Source organism: Oryctolagus cuniculus, chromosome 9 (assembly GCF_964237555.1).
Source record: "Oryctolagus cuniculus chromosome 9, mOryCun1.1, whole genome shotgun sequence".
Taxonomy (NCBI): Eukaryota; Metazoa; Chordata; class Mammalia; order Lagomorpha; family Leporidae; genus Oryctolagus; species Oryctolagus cuniculus.
The window spans coordinates 112,769,963-112,793,526 of NC_091440.1; the positions used below are offsets into that span (position 1 = coordinate 112,769,963).

General features: G+C 41.2%; 1 protein-coding gene across 15 annotated transcripts in view; it reads left to right on the top strand.

The window, feature by feature from the left end:
* The window catches only part of PDE6H (phosphodiesterase 6H), a 202,278-nt gene extending 181,218 nt beyond the window's left edge, over nucleotides 1-21,060 (top strand). For 8 of the 15 annotated variants that reach the window (XM_070049435.1, XM_070049438.1, XM_070049431.1 and 5 more), the window contains 3 exons: nucleotides 16,822-16,995; nucleotides 18,008-18,048; nucleotides 20,070-21,060. In XM_070049435.1, the coding sequence (XP_069905536.1) occupies nucleotides 16,859-16,995; nucleotides 18,008-18,048; nucleotides 20,070-20,146 (255 nt within the window). In that variant the 5' untranslated portion in view covers nucleotides 16,822-16,858 and the 3' untranslated portion in view covers nucleotides 20,147-21,060. Of the gene's footprint in view, nucleotides 1-144; nucleotides 241-9,282; nucleotides 9,432-9,786; nucleotides 9,864-11,766; nucleotides 11,926-16,821; nucleotides 16,996-18,007; nucleotides 18,049-20,069 lie in introns of those variants that run through there. The other 7 variants (XM_070049432.1, XM_070049433.1, XM_070049429.1 and 4 more) reach the window with 5 other exon arrangements.
* The last annotated feature ends 2,504 nt before the right edge of the window (nucleotides 21,061-23,564 follow it).

Consider the following 23,564-nt stretch of genomic DNA (forward strand, 5'->3'; position numbering starts at 1 on the left):
CTTGAAACAAAGTACGTAATTTTATTACAAATAAAAGCAAGTCCTAATACACATGAAAGGGAGGCACACTTTTTAGTTCTGCACTCTCCAGAAGGGACACATTGCTTCATTCAGTTTATCTCTTGAGCATCTGTTCTCTTCTAGGTGCTGTTGTATACACTGACGTACAACAATGGACAACAGAAAATTACTGTGGAATTCATGTTTCAGTAGGAGACAGACAATCAGAAACTAACATAGGTAAAGTAAACTAACTGGATCAAGAAAGATTTAAAAATCAGAAATGATGAAGTCATGGTCTAGATATCACTCCCCCATTTCTCATGCCTTTAGGGAGGACAGTACTAGTCAAACATGATATTTTTCTTTTATTCTGTAAAGGTTTCCTCTATTTTTCTTTAAAGGTTTATTTTTATTCCTTTATTCTTTTTTTTAATTATTTATTATTTATCTGAAAGGCAGAGTTACAGAGGCAGAGGCAGACAGGAGGTCTTACATCCACTGGTTCACTCCCCAAATGGCTGCAACAGCCAGAGCTGGGCTGATCTTGAGCCAGGAGCCAGGAGCTGCTTCTGGATGCAGGGGCCCAAGGACTTGGGCCATCTTCTGCTGCTTTCCCAGGCCATAGCAGAGAGCTGGATCAGAAGTGGAACATCCGGGACTCGAACCAGCACCCACATTGGATGCTGACAATGCAGGCGGCAGCTTTACCCACTAAGCCACAGCACCGGCCCCAGTACTCCTTTATTCTTTAAAGCTTTATTTTTATTTATTTGAAAGGTAGAATAACATATACACATGCATGCGCACACACACATAGGGGGAGAAAGTGAGAGTGAGCAAGAGAAAGAGTAAGCGTCCATCTGCTGGTTTACTTCCCAAATGGCCACAACAGTCTGGGCTGGGCCAGGCCAAAGGCAGGAATCAGGATCTCCTTCTGGGTCTCCTGTGTAGATGCTGGGGCCCAAATACTTGGACCACCACCCGCTGCCTTCCCAAGTACATTAGCAGGGTACTGGATCGGAAGTGGAGCAGCTTGGACTCTAACTGGTACTCAGAAGGGATGCTGGCATCACAGGTGGTGGCTTAATCCACTGCGCCACAGAACCTGCCCTTCACAAGTTTTCTTAATGCAGAACCTTAGGCACAGACGTTCGAGGATATGCAAGCCCCCAGAATGTCTGCAAAATCAGTACATATATGCATAGTATGTTTACATTTGTGGGAAAGGCAAAGGCATTCATAATTTCATCAAATTATGAGGTCTATAACCTCAAAAGGATTGGCAATTACATTTAAATCCTTCTCTTGATGATACAATGCTGGATTTTCAGTAAGTTGGAGAGCAACTGCCAGGATCTCCCAAGATAGCTCCCAGCATCACAGGACAGTCTCCTCAAAGTTACCTTTCCTCATTGTCCTTCTGTTGCAGGTTTAGTTCATACCAGTTAAATCAGATGCAAAAACTGAGAAGAAGAGACTCTTTTAAGAGAATTAAAGTGGTGGACACCCCACTCCTAGCCCATGCTGACAAAGTGTTATGTTCTGAGACTCCCTTCCCCATAACTAAGCTTCTTTAAGCATAAGAGAATGCCTGCTCTGGTAATAAGAATGCTCCTACTCTAAGTACTTTAGCACTGCAGTGCCAAATGAAATCATCAGACCTTGGAAACCTGTGTAAGAATTTCCAGGAAAATGATCAAAGCTTTGAAGTATTTGCTGGCTTTTTCTTGACATTACAAAAAATAGAAGTGAGGGCCGAAACTATGGCATAGTGGATTAGGCCACCTCTTGCAATGCCAGCATCCCATATGGGTGCCATTTCGAATTCAGACTGCTCAACTTCTGATTCAGCTCCTTGCTAATGCACCTGGGAAAGCAGTGGAAGGTGCCCCAAGTGCTTTGGCCCTTGCACCCATACCAAAGACCCAAATGAAACTCCCAGGCTTTTTTTTTCTCTCTTTCTCTAACTCTGAATTGGGGTGAGGCGGGGAGAGGAAAAAAAGAAGTGAATGGCAAATTCTAGGTAAATCTTTGGCAAGAGCCTGAAAAAGTAAGAAGTGAATGATGACTGTTGAGACTTTCCTTTTTTAACAGAAATATTTTGTTGATGCTACAAATAGAGACAATCAATGCCCAGAGAAGGCATTCTGCCTTGAGAGCTACCCATTCTGAGATGTGTCCACATCAGATTCACCATGCCTTGGGTGGATGAGAGAGTTGCAGTTCAGGAAGACACCCTGGTTCTGTCTCTTCCTTACATTGCGTTCTTGGGCCAGTGGTTTTATTTCTTGGAGCTTCATTTTTCTCATCCATAAAAGAAGAATGAGTTCAGCATTCAGCATTGCTGAAGACTCGGAGGTACTGTGTGATAAGCATCTAGCAGAGTTTCTACATCAGAGAACATAAATGATTCAGAATGAGAAAATGATCTTCACCATCATTTCCATATTACATTTTGATCCTTCTTACTGCAAATCAAATATTAGGATGACTGATGAGAGTAATTTGCACCTAGGTGCCACATCAGCATACATATGAGAGTATCTCAAAAAGTTCATAAAAATATGGAATTAAGGCCGGCGCCGTGGCTCACTAGGCTAATCCTGTGCCTGCGGCGCCAGCACCCCGGGTTCTAGTCCCATTTGGGGTGCCAGATTCTGTCCTGATTGCTCCTCTTCCAATCCAGCTCTCTGCTGTGGCCTGGGAAGGCAGTAGAAGGTGGCCCAAGTGCTTGGGCCCTGCACCCGCATGGGAGACCAGGAGGAAGCACCTGGCTCCTGGCTTCGGATTGGCGCAGCTCGCCAGCTGTGGCAACCATTTGGGGGTGAACCAATGGAAGGAAGACCTTTCTCTCTGTCTCTCTCTCTCACTATCTAACCGCCTGTCAAAAAAAATATGGAATTAAAATATAGCTCTATCTTGGTGCAAAAAATGTTTAAATCCATGCATAAATGAGAGTCTTCAAAAATTCATGAAAATAGTTTATTATGAAAACACTATGCATGGATTTCAAAAATGCTTTTCCCTAAAATGAACTCATCTCTTTAATTCCATTTTTTTCCTCATGGACTTTTTTTTTAAAGATTTGTTTATTTATTTGAAAGTCAAAGTTACACAGAGAGAAAAGGTAAGGCAGAGAGAGAGAGAAAGAGAGAGAGAGAGAGGTCTTCCATCTGCTGGTTCACTCCCCAGTTGGCTGCAATGGCTGGATCTACACCGATCCAAAGCCAGGAGATTTTTCCAGGTCTCCCACGCGAGTTCAGGGGCCCAAGGAGTTGGGCCATCCTCTACTGCTTTCCCAGGCCATCACAGAGAACTGTATCAGAAGTGGGGCAGCCGGGACCCGAACCAGCGCCCAAATGGGATGCTGGCACTCCAGGTGATGGCTTTACCCACCACGCCACAGTGCTGGCCCCATGAACTTTTTTTTTTTTAAGGTTTATTTATGTAGTTGAAAGGTAGAGTTTCAGAGAGAGAGCAAATGACCGAGACAGAGAGAGATCTTCAGTTTCTTGGTTCACTCTGCAAATGACCACAAAGGCTGGGACTGGGCCAGGCCAAATCCAGGAACCTGGAACTCCATCCAAGTCTCCCATGTGGGTGCAAAGGCCCAAGGACTTGGGTCATCTACTACTGCTTTACCAGGTATATTAGCTGGAAACTGGATCAGAGGTAGAGCAGCAGGGACTTGAACTGGTGCCCATACGGGAAGATAGTGGTACAGTTGGCAGCTTAACCTTCTGCACCACAATGCTGGCCCATATTAAGCCATTTGAAATACACTCATATATCTCTAATATTACATTCTCCTTCTTTGAAGTTTTCCACCACTGATCAAGGACAAATGTGTGATTATTGTCTGAACTCCTAGAGTGTGCATTGTTTATTCAATATAATTTAGTACTTTGGGAAACACTGCTTTGTATTGTCAAGTGATTCTTTTCTGAATATTATACTAATTTCTTCATTCAAATACCAAATGCTTGAGGAAAAGGTTGTTTCTTCATACTTTGTATTCCTTATGGTTTCTAGAGGAATACTTGACTGAATTATGCAAGAACGTGAGTAAAATTCTTCAGGAGAAAAATATTTATCTAGAGGCCGTTGTTGTGGCACAGCAGGTTCGGCCGTGGTCTGGCTGCGACACTAGCATCCCATATTAGAGCCCTAGTTAGAGCCACAGTTGCTCTTGCTTCTGATCCAGCTCCCTGGCGTTGTACCAGGGAAGGCAGCAAAATAAATTCTAGGTAGCAGAAAGTGGTTGGACCCCTGCCACCCACGTGGGAGACCCAGATGTTGTTCAGGCTCCTAGCTTCGGCCTGGACCAGCCCCATATGCAGCTATATGGGAGGTAAACCTGATGATTGAAGACTCTCTCTCTTTTTCTCTTTCTAACTCTGCAATTCAAATAAACAAACAAATAAGTAAATCTTTAAAAAGACATAAGTGTGTCTAAATCAGATAGCCCCTGCTCCATGTATTACTCTTGTGAAAGTTTCTCCCTACAGATGAGTGTGAATATACAACAGCCACTGAGACCAACTTTTCTTTTCCTTCTTTTCTTCATATTATAGTACATGTGATACATTGGAGTATATTTTCTGTATTTCATAGCCTTGGCATAAAGGCCTAGTATTAAATTCAACAAACACTTAAAAATTCCTGGTTATATGCTAAGATCTATGTACAAGTGCAGAGTTAAACAAGACACTGCCCTAGACCTCAAGTTCATATGCTTTAAGGAGGAAGATAGAAATAGAAAAACATAAAACTTTTTACGAACGCAGGAAGAAAAAATGTGCATGAAATTGTGTGAGTACTAGTAAGAATATCAAGGAAGGCTTATTTGAAGAAGTGACTACAATGCTCTGTCTAAAAAGATAGTGAGTTGTTGGATAGCTGGAGTGGGAAATCCTGGGAATAAAAGAGAAGACATTAGAGGTGGAAGAAAAACAAGAGCAACAGCATGACATCCTAAAATTGTGTGATATTCACAGGTTATTGTATGTGAGAATTTCAAGTTTGCTGGAATGTAAAGTGCACACTGCATAAAAATGAGCAAGGTGCCTGAAGAAGGGTTCAGATCACATTGATAAGGAATTCATTATTGTTCCCATCAGCAATGAGAGCTACTGAAAGTAAAGGAAGGACATGATCAGTTTTGTGATTTTCATAGTTTACACTGGTAAACTGGTGTGGATAAATTATAGATTCTGGATATTAGTCCTTTTTCAGATGCATAGTTTGTAAATATTTTCTCCCATTCTGTCAGTTGCCTCTTCACTTTGCTGTGTGTTTCTTTTGCAGTGCAGAGGCGTCTCAGCTTGATGTAATCCCTTTTGTCAATTTTGGCTTTGATTGCCTGTGCTTTCTGGGGTCTTTTCCAAAAAGACTTTGCCTATGCCAATGTCTTATAGAGTCACCATGATCAGGACACAGAACTCTACCATCCCCACAAGGCTTAGTTATTCTACCCTTATATGGCCACCTGCATGTCCTTCCACACTCACTCTTCCTTCATTGCCATTATTTTGGTCTGTGGATATCCACAAACAAAATATCCATATTCTAGCACCATTCATTAAACAGGCTATTCTTCCTTCATTGAATTGCTTTTGCACACACCTTTACTGAAAATCAATTTTGCATATTGGTGTATATGTCTAGGCTTTGCACTTTGTTTCATTGATCTGTAAGTTTTCATAAATGCTCTTTATAGGTTTTCCTTTCCTGCTTTTCTGTTTGCTTAAGATTTCTTTTTAAATCAAGAATGGGCTTTAGATTTTGTCAAATGCTTTTTCTTCATCAGTTAATAGGATTCCATGATTTTTCTTGTTTAGCCTGTTGATATGGTGGATTAAACAGGTTGATTTTTGAATATCCAGTAAGCCTTGCAAAACTGGAATAAATCCTACCTTTTCATGATAAATTATTCTTTTTTATTCATTGCTGTATTGATTTACTGATGTTTTAAGGATTTTTGCATCTAAATTCATGAGATACTGATCTATATTCTTCCTTCTTTTACTGTCTTGCTCTGGCAGTGTTAGGGTAAAACAAGCCTCATGAAATGAGTTGTGGATTGTTTCCATTTCTTTTTTCTGGAAGGATAATATTGTATTTTTAATTAATTTTTTCAAGAGAAACAAGATATAAGATATTATGGGGATCAGATTTGTTCAAGAGTTCTTAAAGTTTATAGAAACTGTGTATTATGAAGAATATTTTTGTACCAATAAGCCTTACCTTGTAATTCTACTCTTCCACACACGTTTTGAGGAACCCTCATCTTGCACATTAATTGTGTTCTTCTCAGGAGTCCCCTGTGCATTAGTCAGAGTGGAAATATCAGCCTAGGGGATTCCCAATATAAAAGAAAGTGATTCTAATGTCTGAGTACCTACTCACTGGTATTTTAAGAAGCACAAAAGAAAGATTAGAGATTAGCACTCATGTAAGCCTCTTATAGATCAGATAAATTTTTTAATTACCGTCTAATTACTTAGTACCTATCCCTTAACTCCTTTCCTACATGTTATTGGTAATCATTTTAATGAGTCTTCCAAGGGTCATTGAATTTATTACCTTCCCTGTCTCCTCTTATATTCCACACATTTGCTCTTTTCATTGTTCTTTCATTCCAGGCATCCCCCGATTCCTTCAGATCGGCCAATCTGAAACCAGGAGCCAGGTGCTTCCTCTTGGTCTCCCATGCGGGTGCAGGGCCCAAGCACTTGGGCCATCCTCCACTGCCTTCCCGGGCCACAGCAGAGAGCTAGACTGGAAGAGGAGCATCTGGGACAGAATCCAGAACCCCTACCGGGACTAGAACCTGGTGTGCCAGCAACGCAGGCAGAGGATTAGCCTAGTGAGCCACGGCGCCAGCTGTCTTGGACTTCTTTGACACCTCTCTTGGCAGGGAAGGGAAGGTGGACCTCAGTGTCACTGGAGATAAAATTCCAAGATCCCAAATACGGAATTCTCTGATGGCAGGCGATGGGAGAGGAGGGATTCACCTCGTTATAGGTGGGCCAAGATGACAGTGGTAGTTCCCTAGTCAGTCTTTGCTAGGTTGGGCAACTTTTTTTTCCCCAGTTTGATTGACTGGAGCAATATGGTTCTGGTATAATTTTTTTTTTTGTCTTTCTAGGTTGAACTTTTCTCATTTGTTTGTCTAAAGAGATCAAATTTTTGAAGAGGAGGATCTTGTTGTTGTTCACTCTTAGTGTTTCTGTTTGTCGCTTTTTACTTCATCCAATCCAGGGTATGCGAAAAAAAAAAAAAAATGAAAATCCAGAAACTTATTGCCATCTTGTTCATTGAGTCCTAAGGTCCCTATTTGGTATGCCTTCTTTTCTCAAATATTTTAGAATATTGTTATGTTTGTTTCATATATAATATGTAGGATGTTTGGTTGTACTTAGCTTAAGGCATGGGAAGAAATTTGTCTATTTCATCCTAGTCCAGAAGCAGAAGGAACATAGGCTTTTAAATCTGTAAGTCAATTTAAAATTTTTCTAATTCTAAGTTGATAGTCATATCAGAATCACTCTACAATTCCTTTTCTAAATTATATCCTTGTCTTTTCCTCATGCTCTTTAGTTATTATTTATTCTTCTGAATGTCCTTGGAGAGAGAAGATATGTGACACCCAACAACACCCTCCCCTAATGTTGATACAATTGGATTAAAAATCCTGGTACTTATGAATGTGAATTGTCCCACTCAAGTATATTGGGATAGAAAAAGTTGAAATGTCTGGCAATCTTGAAACATTCATTTTCCATATGATGAAACTGAGTCTCAGAGAAGTGGTAATCTTCTCACAACATAGCTTGCCTGTGATCTAGAAGAGTACTTAAACAATGAAGTGCAAAAAATTCACCTTGGACCTGGTTAAAGTGCAGATTTTTATTCAGTAAGTCTTGAGCAGAACCCGAGGTCCTGCATTTTCAGCAAGTAACCAAGTGACGGAAATGCCGCTAGCAGCTTCAGTAACATCATTCTGTAAACTTAGAGCTCTTTAGGAATTACCCTTAGGAATTGCAATGCTTCACCAAGAAAAAGGAAGGTTTTGACAGATGAATATCTAAACATCTACATTCCTATATGTAGGAGCAGAGAAGATGTGAACAACGGAGTCACAGAGGAGAGTGTGGAGGGAGCCTTCCAGAAACCAAACACTTTCACAGGGTATTTGCTGCCTTCAAAACTGCTCTAATTTTGGTAAAGGCCATGAGAAAGCATATAAACAACTCTTAAGCTGTTTATCTGCTTGTGTAATCTGCTTGGGGCTGCAGGTTAAGAATCTTTTTCTGCCTAATAAGGATAAATTGACCTGCCTTCTCCATAGTTAGAGTGCTATTCTGTAATGAGTAACGGTCTGGGGAAGGCACACTGCATTTTACTGGCAAGGCATGGAAGTGACCAGAAATCATGGGTCTTTGTCTATGTCTGCTTTAGTAGAAACACAGTCAAATATGCCACTCTCCCCAACCATAGCCCTTGCTCCTAGTTCCACTATTAACTTGTATACACAGTCTGGAATAAATCACTTAATTTCTCTATGATAAATTTCTCAAAAGAACTTAATGATACTGGCATGTAGACCAAGTTCTATTTAAAGTCGTGTAGAGTGATATGCAAATTAATACTAGTGGCTCAATGCAATTGGAATACTGAGCCAAATGTCTCAGTGAGTTGGATTTTAGCCTGGATTCTGCACCCTGAAACCTTTGGGTATGGAATATGAAGCCATCAATTCTCAAATAAATGTCATCGGTTTTAGATTCCTAGTTATCACTTGGGCCCTTTCTCTGCCAAATATCACAGAATTTTATATCACTCTTTGAGGTTCCATCTCTCTAAGAAAATATACATAATATCGATTAGGAAGAGATACTGTGTTTCTCAATTATCATTGCTCACGAATGACCAGCATTCCCACTTCTCTAGAGTCCCACAAGAATTATGTTATTCTGTGTGTGCATGTGTGTGTGTGTTTGTATGTGTTAGACTCTGCATAGTTACGTGTGTGTGAGGGAAAGGGAAGGAATGGTGGCTAACAAGAACTAAAAATGGGAATGAAAAAGGACAAAGATAATCATCACAAACTAAAACTTTGCCTTTGGGTGTCAACGTCTTGTATGGGATTATGAACTCAGTGCCATTTATTGACAGGAGGGAGCCCTTGTTTGTTTTGCAAGGGTATCCAATTATCAGAAAAGTAGGCCTGTCCCAGTCTCACCCCATCTTCTTCCAACTTCTTTGTACCTGGATTGTTGTTCTAAGATTATGACGGTGAGATTAGGGAGCATGAGGGTATTACAGAGAGATAAATCAGGATGCAGAGATCCTTCTGTGTATTGTGAGGAAGGCAACTGGACAGCTTATAGGACAACATTCAGCTCTGTATTTCTCAGCTTCTGGTGAGTTTGAACAGGGTATAATGGAAGGGTGTTGAAGGGTTAAACTGGCTCTAAAACAAAGAATGATGAAAAGAACTTGATGGGTTGGAAGGCCTGAGCTAGGGCTGGAGGTGAACATGGGCAAGAACATGAAGGAAATACACCCAAACCTCCTCGTAATGCCAAGGACAAGTTAATGAGGGAAACCTGATTATTACAAGGTCACTGCAAACCTTGATTACTGAATTCATTTAGAAGAAACCCCAAACGGGTCCTCCCCTTTTGCGGCTTCATAGCAAACAGTTTTCTGGGAAAGGAGGGGTCTGTGGGAACTACATGACCACAGAGTAAACATTTCTTTTTGCTCCCAGGATGTGCTAGAAAACTCAGCCCGGGCACCCAGAAACTGAGAAGCCCATGTGAGAGTGTGGATAAGGAAAAAGCAAGCAGAGAGTGAGTTGAGTGAGTGTGAGGATGCATGCAGGGCACTGTGGGTGGCTTAGCTTTCTCCTGCGGAGGTCAAACTGTTTGTTTCATTCTGAGGCAAGGTGCTTGCTGGATTTTTACTTTGTTTATGGCTTTGGTTTGAATCTTGCTTAATTCTCCCTCCAAATTGATCCCATGTGCCTCAGCAGGACCCTGGAAGGTGTTTATGGGCCTATTCCCATTGGTAGAGTACTCAGTGCTCTTTCCTGTCTCCTCCAACCCCTGATCTTAGCCCATCAGTAGTGAAATTGTCTACCTGACTGTATCTTTGCTGAGAAGACAAGGTCAGGTACTGGAAGTCTAAGGTGATAACAGGAACATCAGCCAGCCAGTCTCAAGAATCTTATGAAGTTATTTTATCTTAGCTGGGATTGATGGAGGATCGGTCTCTGTAGCTTTATACAGCTGAACTTTGGTACCTTGGGTCTAAGGTGACACTAACTCCAGTTCCCTGTAAAGCTGTGCCTTGAAGTATTTAATGTTTCACTGCATAGACTTCTTTCTACAGAAAAGTTTGTAATCTTCAAAAGAAGAAGGGACTTACATTGCTTTAAAGACAGGAAAGCAGTCTGCCTCACAAAGGAATGAATTAATTGACATTTCTGGAAGAAAAAAGTGTGAAGCCCCCTCTTCTAGCTAAAATCAAGTCTGCTGTTAGATTTAGTGTTTTTCAGCTCAAGGATCCCCTTGGAATTTATTTTTTTTTTTAAGATTTATTTATTTATTTGAGAGAGAGAGAGAGAGAGAGAGAGAGAGAGAGAGAGAGAGAGCTTCCATTTGCTGGTTCACTCACCAGGTGGATACAATGGACAGGGCTGGGCCAAGCTGAAGCCTAGAGCCAGGAGTTTCTTCCAGATCTCCCACATGGATAGCAGGGACTCAAGCACCTGGGCCATCCTCCATTGCCTCTCCCAGGCCATTAGCAGGGAGCTGGATTGGAAGTAGAGCAGCTGAGACCTGAACCAGTGCCCATATGAGATGCCGGCATTGCAGGCAGTAGCTTTGCCTGCTATGCCACAACACTGGTCCCTGGAATTTCTAGGCAAGCACAATCAGGGTGAGTTTAGTGTTGGTGATTTCTGTGGTCAACAGGATTGGCTTCCAAGGCAGAAAGGTGTAAATTGTTCTGCTCTTCCCAAAGGTTTTACAGAGAGAGCTGAAGAATAAATCCATGACAGTAAAGCCACAGGAATTGGCTTATTGTGCTTGTGGCACAAAAACAAAACATTGCACATTTAAAAAAATTCACAAAATAAAATAACAAATATTATCCATGGTGCAAGTCCTGAGGGTCATGAGGATCTGAAGATTAACCTGGCAAATGTTATGCAGCTCTTTCTTGAGATTTCTTATATGTAATGTACAAAACATAGAATTAAACATGAACGCTATTTAAACCACAAGGTACAGCTTTAAGGTCACATAAACATACAGAAGAAACTTGCCGGGAGAAAGAAAAGTGTAATCAGGGAAACACTTAAGTCAAGTGAAATTTTATTTTATTTTATTAACTGCTATTGGGGATATCAAAGGAACTCAAGGAAGGCTTCTTAAGACACAATTTTAAGTTCAGAAACAAATTAATGTTTGGGGCCTTTTAAAAAATAAATTAATAAATCTTTAAGTTTTTTTTATTTATTTGACAGAGAGGAAGAGATGGGATATATATATATATATGTATATATATATATATATTTCTCTCTCTAGAGAAGAGAGAGAGAGAGAGAAACTTCCATCTGGTGGTTCACTCCCCAAATGGTTGCAATGGCTGGGGCTGGGCTAGGCCAAAGACAGGAGCCAGGACTTCATCTGGGTCTCTCACATGGTGCAGAGGCCTAAGGACTTGGGCCATCTTCTGCTTCTTTCCCAGGCACATTAGCAAGGAGAAGAATTGAAAGTGGAGCAGCCAGGACTCAAAGCAGTGCCCATATGGGATGCTGGCATCACACACGTCACAGGCAATGGCTTAATCCATTACGCCAGAGAACTGGACTATTTGGGGACTTTGAGGGCAGCAGAGGATTACCAGGCAAGTGCTAATGACAGTTATCTCTCTGGTTCATGACAGGGGCTCTTCAGGGGCTCCTGTTGGCCCAGGAGAAGGAAGGTACAGAGTCCAGGTGAAAATGTCATCACTACAGATTTAATCTATGACTGCCTTGAGTCCCAGAAGACATAGCATTGCACTTTTCCCCACTCTACTTATGTTATCTCCTTTAACTTTCCTATAACCCTAAAAGGAAGGTATTATTTGATTGATTTTATAGATTAAATGAGGCCCAGAGAGGAGTGTGCAGTGAATCTAAAGTCACATAGCTAATTTTATGGAGCAGGAATCTGAAACTGTGTCTATTTTATTCCCAAGAGGTTCCTCTTTAAACTGCAAATTGTAAATTGACTGATGAGATTCACTTTAGCTCCAACATTATTGAACTCTAGATTCAGTGTAATAAGATCGTAGTTCAGGTTGTCAGATAAAAATTTTGAATATCAGATAAGTAACATTTTTTAGTATAAGTATGTACCATGAAATATTCAGAATATAGTTTTACTGAAAATCATTCATTTTTTGTTTACCTGAAATTCAAATTTAACTGAGTGACTTTTTTTTTTTTTTTTGCTAAATCTGGAAATCTTAGTCCTAGTAGGCTCTACAGACAAGACCAAAGAAAAGTTTGTGATTTCTCACTACATTGAACTACAATGTATGAAAATCTTGATCTGTGAGGATTTCTCCAGTTTTCTTCTCTGACTGTAGCAGAGCTAGGATGTATCTGTTACTGGTGGGACACTGAGCATGATGCTGCTTTTGGCTGCCCTCTAAAGATCCCAACCACATGGCGGAGAAGCACAAACCTTGCTTGTTGACCAGGGCTAGTGAGGTCCATAGCACAAGAATTGTATTCAGTGAGCAGAGGAGCTGGCAGGGCATTTCCTGAAGGCACTGAGGGCTTTGTGAGGTGAAGACTAGTGGGTGCCCTCTCTGTGGTCTGATGGAGAAGTCACAGGGTCATGGTCTCATGACCCAAGTTCAAGGTGTTTGTTTTCATCAACTTATCCACTCATTCAACTCACTTATATATTACTCATTTAAGTAATATATGACACACCTACGGCATTGGGCACAGTTACAGGTTCTGAGACTACAGAAATAACCCCAAATCCAAAAAACAGCCCTATGGAGCACATTCCAGTGATGATGAAGACAAGATTCACCACATGAACAGGTGAAATAGCACCCTGGCAAGGTGTGCAGTCCCTGCGCCCACCTCATAGATTAGTTGATGCATTTCCATTGAACACTGAGGACTTGCAGGAGAGAATGGAAAAATAAATGGGGCTGGTGCCACGGCTCACTAGGCTAATCCTCTGCCTTGCGGCGCAGGCACACTGGGTTCTAGTCCCGGTCGGGGGGCCGGATTCTGTCCCGGTTGCCCCTCTTCCAGGCCAGCTCTCTGCTATGGCCCGGGAGTGCAGTGGAGGATGGCCCAAGTACTTGGGCCCTGCACCCCATGGGAGACCAGGATAAGTACCAGGCTCCTGCCATCGGATCAGCAGGGTGTGCTGGCCGCAGCGCGCCAGCCGTGGCGGCCATTGGAGGGTGAACCAACGGCAAAGGAAGACCTTTCTCTCTGTCTCTCTCTCTCACTGTCCACTCTGCCTGTCCAAAAAAAAAAAAAAAAGTAAATGGGGAAAACAAGGAGAAATATCTTGGAGGCAATGATAACAATTTAAACTTGATTTTAAGGTAATAAAGAAAATTTATGATCTTCAAGTTAAGCAATAGAAGTTTTTTTATTTTCCATTTTTATTTAATGAATGCATTTTTACATAGATACTACTTTAGGAATATAGTGGTTCTTTCCCCCATACACCCCCCTGTGTCCAAATACCGACAGAGTCTATGGTCACAAAAGGCTTCCATAGCGTTGGCAGCCCATGGCAAGAGCCTCGGATGATCACTGACATCATAAAAAAAGTTAATTGATAAAGGAACAACAGTAGTCACTGTGCACTTGCTTCTCAGGTAGGACCTCTGTCCCAATTGAATTATAATATGAGAATCGACTGCAAATTCTTTCCCCAAACTATACTCTATATGTTGTGTGTGGGCGTGGGGGCAAATTGTTGGTGTATGATTAGCATAGAGTTGGTTCTCTGTTTATAAGGTCATACTAAAAATGATCCATAATGAAGAAGGAGATGGGAGAGGGAATGGGAGGTGGGATGGGAGCGGAGGCCATAAGCAAAGTAGATGTTCTCTTCTCCCTTCAGAGCAGGGTGTCTCCTTCTTTGATGACCCTTTCTTTCTTCTGAGGTCTCACAGAGATCCTCCATGTAGGATACTTTTTTGTCACAGAGTCAACAATAGAAGTTTGAAAGGATGACAGTGTGGCACGAAAACAGAGCTCTGGTTAGTATGAGCCAGCTTTTGTCAGGGAGGATTGAATCTAAGAATATTGGCATAACTATGATGGGTGAAAGAATCCTTCCGCAAGCAGAGCTCCCAGGCATGAGATTAACAAAGGCAATGGACCAGGAGTAAGGCTATTTGGAAGCTCTTCAGACCTTATCAGAATCTTCCTTCCCAGGATACGTTTTGTCAATTGCTATCAAAGAAAGGGAGAAAAGAAAAATATGTCATCCTAATGCTTATTGTATTTATTTATTTATTTATTTATTTATTGACAGGCAGAGTGGACAGTAAGAGAGACAGAGAGAAAGGTCTTCCTTTTGCCGTTGGTTCACCCTCCAATGGCCGCCGTGGCCGGCGCACTGCGGCTGGTGCACTGTGCTGATCCGATGGCAGGAGCCAGGTACTTATCCTGGTCTCCCATGGGGTGCAGGGCCCAAGCACTTGGGCCATCCTCCACTGCACTCCCTGGCCACAGCAGAGAGCTGGCCTGGAAGGGGGGCAACCGGGACAGAATCTGGTGCCCTGACCAGGACTAGAACCCAGTGTGCCGGCACCGCTAGGTGGAGGATTAGCCTATTGAGCCACAGCGCCGGCCATATTGTATTTATTTTAAAGTTTATCTTTGTTGTTAATAATTTGCTTTGATTTGTGTTTGAAGAATCACAGTGCACATTTATTTATTTATTTTTAAAGATTTAAAAAAAAATTTTTTTGACAGAGTTACAGAGAGAGAGAGAGAGAGAGAGAGAGAGAGAAAGGTCTTCCTTCCATTGGTTCACTCCCCAAATGGCCTCTATGGTCAGCGCACCACGCTGATCCAAAGCCAGGAGCCAGGTGCTTCTCCTGGTCTCCCATGCGGGTGCAGGGCCTAAGAACTTGGGCCATCCCCCACTGCCTCCCCAGGCCACAGCAGAGAGCTGGACAGGAAGAGGAGCAACTGGGACAGAATCCGGTGCCCATATGGGATGCTGGTGCTGCAGGCAGAGGATTAACCTAGTGCGCCACAGCGCCGGCCCCCACAGTGCACATTTAAGTTGTCATAAGTTTATTTATTTTTTGTTTTTTGTTTTTTGACAGGCAGAGTGGACAGTGAGAGAGAGAGACAGAGAGAAATGTCTTCCTTTTGCCGTTGGTTCACCCTCCAATGGCCGCCGTGGCCGGCGCGCTGCTGCGACTGGCACACCGTGCTGATCCAAAGGCAGGAGCCAGGTACTTATCCTGGTCTCCCATGGGGTGCAGGGCCCAAGCACTTGGGCCATCCTCCACTGCACTCCTGGGCCACAGCAGAGAGCTGGCCTGGAAGAGGGGCAACCGGGACAGAATCTGGCGCCCCGACCGGGACTAGAACCCAGTGTGCCGGCGTCGCAAGGCGGAGGATTAGCCTAGTGAGCTGCGGCGCCAGCCAAGTTGTCATAAGTTTAGGGGATACCATACTAGACATGTTTTGGATAAAAGAAAATGGACGATTTCTGAAAAATGGGTGGCAGAGAAATGGAGTTACAGGACAAACTTACTACTTAATCGTCCTACATTGACTTCTCTATTTGCATGTGCAGGTATGTATTAGGATGCACTAAATGTATTCTTAGGTGTTGGCAACCCTGGACCAGAGCTTCTCCTATGCAGATGACTATGTTACCCTGCAGAACTGAAAAAAAAAAAAAAATCCCTGGATTGGGAAGACATTGAACATAGAGGTAAAACACAGATTAAAATACCTGCATCACTGCATCACACCATGGAGTACCTGGGTTTGTTTCCCAGATACTTTTGTGTCTCTGGCTCTGATCCCAACTTCTTGTTAATATTGACCCTAGAAGGCCCTGGTCACAGCTCATGTATTTGAGACCTGGCCATCCGGGGAGACCTGGATTGAATTCTTGGCTTCAGCTGGGCCAGCCTCAGCCATTCTGGATATTTGGGTAGTGAACCAGAGAATGGGAGATCATTCTATTTATTTGTCTCTCTGCCTCTCAAAGAAATAAAAATTAAAACCAAGTCTCTGAATCACATGATGATTAAATTAAGTAAGGACTATTAGGGGCAGTCAATAATCAATAACCATTTGGAATCACATTATTTTGTAGCTGGATAGAAGAAAATGTAAAACTTAAAGAACCCATAGGTGCTGTAAGACTGTAGATACCATTGAGTCATTTCCATCCCTTTACAAATGGCAGAACTAGTGGCCACAGAGGAGTATAGCACTGATCATTTTGGGTAGAACGCTAGTGGCAGATTAATTGAAAGAACTTATTTACCTAGATTTTGGAGTTTTTTTTTCTAATTTATTGATTGTCAGTTTACTCCCCACAATATTGAATGTCTCCATTGAATCATATCATATTTTCTCAAAAATCCTTCTAAAAGATTGTAACTTTTCCCCTTTGGTGTCAACACAATTCTGAGCTGCTTTATCGAAGTACTTTTCTTCCCCAGTTTATGTGAAGGTCTAATAATCCAAGGTTCCTGGGATTTAAGGCTCATTTCTTTTTCCCACTGTCTTAGGAGCCTCACAGGGAAACAGCCACCCAAGAACTTCAAAATGAGTGACAACAACACAGCTTTGGCTCCTCCAACTTCAACCCAGGGTCCCACCACTCCGCGCAAAGGCCCACCCAAGTTCAAGCAGAGGCAGACTCGTCAGTTCAAGAGCAAACCGCCTAAGAAAGGTGTGAAAGGGTAAGACCAAGATGGAAAAGAAAACTTGACTATTATTTGTTTACCACAGGGTTGCTTTGGTTTTGAGAAATTAAAGCTCACCACTTAACCATATTAAGCAACTTTACAAACATTTCCACCCCATTAATTTCTTTCCAGTTGAACTCAGTTTTTGCTGAATCGTCTTTAGCCTTGGTGTCTTTTTCCCTCTCAGCTCCTAGTTCTATGGCCAAATTCAATGTGGCAACAATATCCTTTGTGTTGGCCTTTCCAGGTGTTGTTTGTTTGTTTGTTTTGGGTCACTCCTTTTTGTCAAAATACCCTGCCCTTTATCTGGAATACTGACCCTGAGCCATTTCCAGAATCACAGCTTTTTTATGACTTCAAATCTTATGTCTTCAGTTTTTCATTTTTCTCTTCCTCCCTTGGCAAAACCCTAATCGATTTTCAGCACACAGCCCACATTTTAATTTTTTGAAGTCACTGCTGATTCTCTTACTCTCAAGTTTGCACTAGATAGTATTCAGCTATTGCTATCATAACTTGTATTCTTTTATGTTACGCTTATTTGTTTACATCTGTTCTCTGAAATTAGTAGCTTTCAGAGAGAATTTATTTTCCCCTTAACTCTCTGTGCCTCACACCTGACACACAATAGATGCTTAATTAATACTTTTGAGCAAGTGAATAAATGGATAAGATGGACAAGTTCATCATTTTCATTCCTTTCTAATCACCTTCTCTTTGAAATTTCTAGTTTGGAAGGTGAAGCTTGACCAAATTGTTTCACTGCTAGTTGCTTCTGGCTCTCAATGAACTTAGGCTAGATTTCTACAGGGGAGAAATCTCTCTCCAGTGGGCCATGGTAAAACCTGACTAAGTGACTTTTCTTTGCTCCACTTCATTATAAATAAAACAGGTTTTTCAAATACAAACACTAAAACCTCTTTTTCTTTAAACCAAGAGTTGCTCTGTAACTCCAGGATCCATTGCCTATGATCTCAGCTCATTTCTCTTTTGTTTTTTCTCATAGATTTGGAGATGACATTCCAGGCATGGAGGGATTGGGAACAGGTGAGCCACTCACAGATTTAAATGAGAACTTTGCACTTGAAGTTTTGTCTTCGTTATATACTTTAAGCCTCATGGGGAAGTTGACAGCCACAAGAAGTACCTAAGGCAGCAGATTTTTGAAGACATAGAAATGTGGGGATGTAGTTTACATTCCTAAGTAAGGACACGTGTGCCCAGAGAAAAACCTTAAAAGAAATCAAGGTAGGACCCAAAGTGTAACAGATCAACCTGGGAGAGCCTGTAATTGTAGGATTTATGGTAGCAAGTTGCTCATAGTTTATCTAGCCCAACTTTATTTTTCTGAAGAGAAATCTGAGACTTAGAGGAATTAACATGAGGCTACAGAGTAAGGTATTGGAAATAAGAGTGGGACCCGGAGAGCATTTCCCCTCTGCCAGGCAAGCCACCTGCTTACTGATTTCCTCTTTCTACATATCCTCAAGCCCAGACCAGGAGCCTACACTGAATACATTCAATACAGCTTTTTTCATAGGTTAAAATGTTTTCATTTGTTGGATAATGAGTTCAATCACTGTGTATTACTTTTTTAAAAAATTAATTGATTTTATTTTTTAGAATAGCTTTAGACTTACAGAAAACTTAAGCAGAAAATGCAGAAAATTTCTATATTACCTCTCTATCATTGCTCTCCCTCTGTACACAGTTTCTCCTACTATTAACACCCTATATCATTAGTGTAGAACATTTGTTATTTTTAAAAGATCTGATATTGATAAATTATTATTGTATTAACAGAAGTCGGAGTTTACACTAGGGTTTATTCCTTGTATGTACAACTGAGGGTTTTGAAAATGCATTATGTAATTTATCCACCATTACACTATGCTACAGAGTAGTTTCACTGCCTACTTATGTATGTTCCTCCTCCCCCTGACAACCACTGATTTTTTTTTATTGTGTATAGTTTTGCCTTTTCCAGAATGTCATCTAGTTATAATAGTACAGTAGGTGGCTTTCTGGACTGACCTCTGTCACTTATCAACATTCATTTAGGGTTCCTCCATGTTTTCATATGGCTTGACAGTTCATTTCTTTTTATTGTTGAATAATATTCCATTGTGTGGGTGTAATTTGTTTATCCTGGTGAGGTAGAGCTTGGTTGCTTCCAAGTTTTGGCAATAACGAATGAAGTTACCATAAACATTTGTGTGCAGTTTTTTGTGTAGACATAAGTTTTCAAGTCAACTACCATATTCATAAATGTCTTTACCTGGCTAATTCGGTGAATTTGATTTGTGAATGTATGGCACCCCTGGGAGCTCAGATAAATTTTCAAGCCTCTTTATTCAGCTCATGTGCTTTTCTTAGATCAACTGATTTTGTATGTTGGCCCAGACGTATCTAGACCAGCAAATTTGCTCCGGTCTCTGGACTTGCTTCTGCCAGCATCTTTGGAATAGTGTAAAGAAGTTTACACAAATTATGAGGGAAGATCTGATGGCTTTAATCTGTTTTTTGTCCCATCTCTACAACTGTATGGCTTTGCTAGTGATTTAATCTCTCTTGGTATCAGTCAGCTTCTTTGTGACTTGGGGAATAACATGTTATTATCTAAAACAAATGATGGGTTTGATTACATATGAGTATTTCAAAGTGTACAGAAACTGAACAGCAAGTCAGAGAAACACAAAGAACTCATTTGAATAGGAAGGGAGTAAGATCACAGATTCCCAGACCAGGGGAACTTAAAGCACTCCTAGTCCTCATTTCAGTCCTGGGCCAGACTAGAATTCCACTTCTGTTCTAATGCTTAGTGGTTATATTTTGGGGAGACTCTATGGTCAGTGAGTTGTACCCCAGTCAAAAGCCATGGGTAACTTCCAAAGAGAGGATGTAGAATGAAGACCACATATGCCTGGGTTCAATAATTAGGCAACAGATTCAATAACTTCCCAGTCACAAGGCCAAGGAACAGGAGAAAGGAATGAGGTGTCTCTGCCTGAGCATGTCTTTGACTTGCGGTGTAGTTGGTTTACTTGTTCTTCTTCCATCTCTTGTAGATATCACGGTGATTTGTCCCTGGGAGGCTTTCAGCCACCTGGAATTGCATGAGCTCGCTCAGTTCGGGATTATCTGAGGCACAAGAAGTTCCACTACTCTCAACAGCATCTGCTGTAACTTTAACTACTTTTATCCTATTGATCTGCCACAGTCTTGATGTTCAGTATTGGGAAGTGGTTTCTTGGGCTCACATGGTCATTTCTTATCTTTGGCTATTAAGAGTTCTCTTCACAGCTTGCAATGTAGCTGATCTCAGAATAGCCGATAAGAAGCTGTTTTATGTTAGGGCATCTAAAATATTACCATTTTTTCCTATCAGCTGGTTAAAAATCATCGATGTTTTCTCTATTTGTGTGTGTGTATGTGTGTTTGTGAATCCTTCAACTCATTTTGCTAAGCATTCATAAGGATTCGTAGTAGACTTTCAAGATAATATTTATGTGACTCTCCTCCCCTCCCCTTCTTAGTTGAAAAAGGAGATGCTTGCCTTGAATCTTACAGTAATGTTGATTAAATGCTAGATGCAAGTATCTGATGGTCTGTTCTGAGACCAATTAAACAAGGAAATCATAGCCACATAAGAAATAAGCATAGTTCATACAAAAGAACACAGGATTAAAATTCGTGTCTGAATTTTGCTTTGTAAATTTGCACATCATACACTCCCTAAATTTTGTTGAGTTAAGTTATCCAGAGGTCCCATCCGGTTCTAAATTGAGAAGATGGAGATTTAAACTCACAACCCTGACAATGTGAGCCTTCTTTTCAGGGTCCTGGTCCAGGAGTTTTCCCTTTTAATGAAATTATTCTGTTCACTCGATTAAGGTGAGAGCCACCAGTTAGTTGTACAGACATTGACTGGACTTAATGCAAATTAACAAAAAAAATCACTTTTAAACTGCCAGTTGAAAGCACTTTCATGCTATAAGGTTTAGACTCTGATGTGAGTTGAAACTTCTCAATAAAATGATGGTTTGCTTCTCCTCTGAAGTTGTGTCAAATGTAATGTACACACAGATATCTTTCTTCAACACTTTCAAGGTAATTGTGCAATTCACATGCTTCCTCTCTCTGAATTAGATGCCTTTCTACTAACAGTATGAATGTCTCCATTTCAGTTTTGTAATCTATGTCAAAAGAATGGCATAAATTAACTGGGAAGGCAGGATTGTAGAAAGGAAAGAGATTCAATTGTGTTCCTGGCTCAATTAATGAATTTCTCCATAATTTGGGGCAAAAATCTCATCTTTTATACCCTTCAGCTTGCCTGAATTAGATAATTAACCTAGGGTTTATGGTAGTAATAAATTCTGTGGCTTTGAGGTCCTTGGATACTACGTATGGGAATTAGAAGGGCTCATCATGCAAGAGAATATCTTTTTCTGTAGCTTCTCTGTTAGCTACTTTACATGAATGACCAAATTACCTTCTGGCCAAAGAACTAGATGTACAAAAGAAAAAGTCAGATATAAATTCAAAAGTGAAAGCATCATGCAAATAGGTGTAGGAGCGCTATGTGCTTCCCCTTCAGCAGGAAGTCCTGCCTCCACCCATGCACCTGTTTCCCCTCCTGACAAAGCAGGCCCTGCCCTCTTTAAATCAGCTGTCACATTTGACAACCATGCCTGCAGTCTCCACTTGCCCATCCCAGGCTATCTTTCTGTCAAAGAGGACTAGGTTCTTTTCTAACTGAGTGAGCTTCTGGGCCACATTTGGATTACTCACAAAGGCTTCTCTGAACATGAAGCAACTACTTTGACAGAACAGAATGCACCCAAAGGAATGTATCGAATGGCTAGGGCAGAGAAAGATCTAGAATTCATGCTGCATGAGGAATTGTTGAAGAAACCAGAACAGTTTAGCCCGGAGCAGAAAATGATAATTTCTAGCAAATATTTGAAAAGTTGCAGTGATGAAGCAGAATGAAGGGATGCTGTATCATGGAAGATGCCAGCTATTAGGGGTAAGCTGGAGGAGATATGATTTAAAGTCCACTTGAACTCTGGAATCTATTCTTTCTCTTCCTACCTGCTGTTTTCATCATTTTTATGTCTAGTAAGAACACCCTTAATGTATGGAAGAGATAAAGGTAAGTTGTTCCAGTGTGCTGGTGGCAAAGAGATATCAAACTCAAACAGGATTATTGAGAAAATGCTAAGGAAGGGAATTTTTGCAGACTTGGAAGGAATTAAGAGGAATCTGCGAAGGCTCATGTAATAATGAGGTAAGAAATTGTGGGGGAGCCATAACCAAGTATAGGCCTGAAGAAACTCTGAAAGCTCTGCTCTGACTTTAAGGGAGGGTCTCCCGATGAGGCTGTGGGACACAGTGTGGGGACCCAGATAACTCACAGTGATCCAGTAAGAGGCATGGGAAGGAGAGATGTTAGTATAATGGTGATTCTGAAAGCTCATGAAAAATGGAATTAAGAGATGAGTTTATTTTGGGGCAAAAACTTTGAATCCATGCAGTGTTTTTACAATATACATTTTCCATTAACTTTTTTTGAAATCTCATATTATTGATTTTCAATTTTTTACACTAAAATAAACTTATCTTTAAATACCATTTTCCAAATCTTTTGAAATACCTTCATAAATATCCCAACATTTTTCTTCTCCCATTCTCTGCTCTCTTGTTATTGCTTCCCATTGGCTAAATCTACCTGGAAGTCCGAGGACAAAGAATCCCACTGCTGGGGCCGGCGCTGTGGTGTAGTAGGTTAACCTCCGCCTGTGGTACTCGCATCCCATATGGGCACCAGTTTGAATCCCAGCTGCTCCACTTCTGATACAGCTCTCTGCTAAAGGCCTGGGAAAACAGTGGAAGACAACCCAAGTGCCTGGGCCCCTGCGCCCATGTGAGAGATCTGGAAGAAGCTCATGGCTCCTGGCTTCAGATCGGCCCAGCTTCGGCTGTTGTATCAAACCAGCAGATGGAATACCTCTCTCTTTCTTTCCCTCTTTCTGTCTGTAACTCTGCTCCTCAAATAAATAAATAAATCTTAAAAAAAAAAATGAATCCTACTGATGCAATCATTAACTTTCACCTCCTACAGCAAAGATTAGTTGCAGAAAAGGAGAGAGGGGATGTGAAGTGCCAAAGGCAAGATCCCTCCTGGGAAAGCAGTAGAATCAAAAAACAGATGATATCTGTTAGTCAGCAACTTAGCCATACCTATGTGAGAGGTCTTCAAACGCTTCATGGAAAATGTGTTGTGAAAAATAATACATGGGTTTCGTACTTTTTTTTGCACCAAAATAGACTTATCTTTTAATATATCTCTTTACACAAACTGTTTTTAAAGATTTATTCATTTATTTCAAAGGCTGAGTTACAGATAAAGAGGGAGACACACACCCATACCCACACCCACACCCACAAACACAATGAGAGAGAGAGAGAGAGAGAGAGAGAGAGAGAGAGAGAGAATCTCCTATCATCTGGTTCACTCCCGAAACTATCACAATGGCTGGGGCTGGACCAGGCTGAAA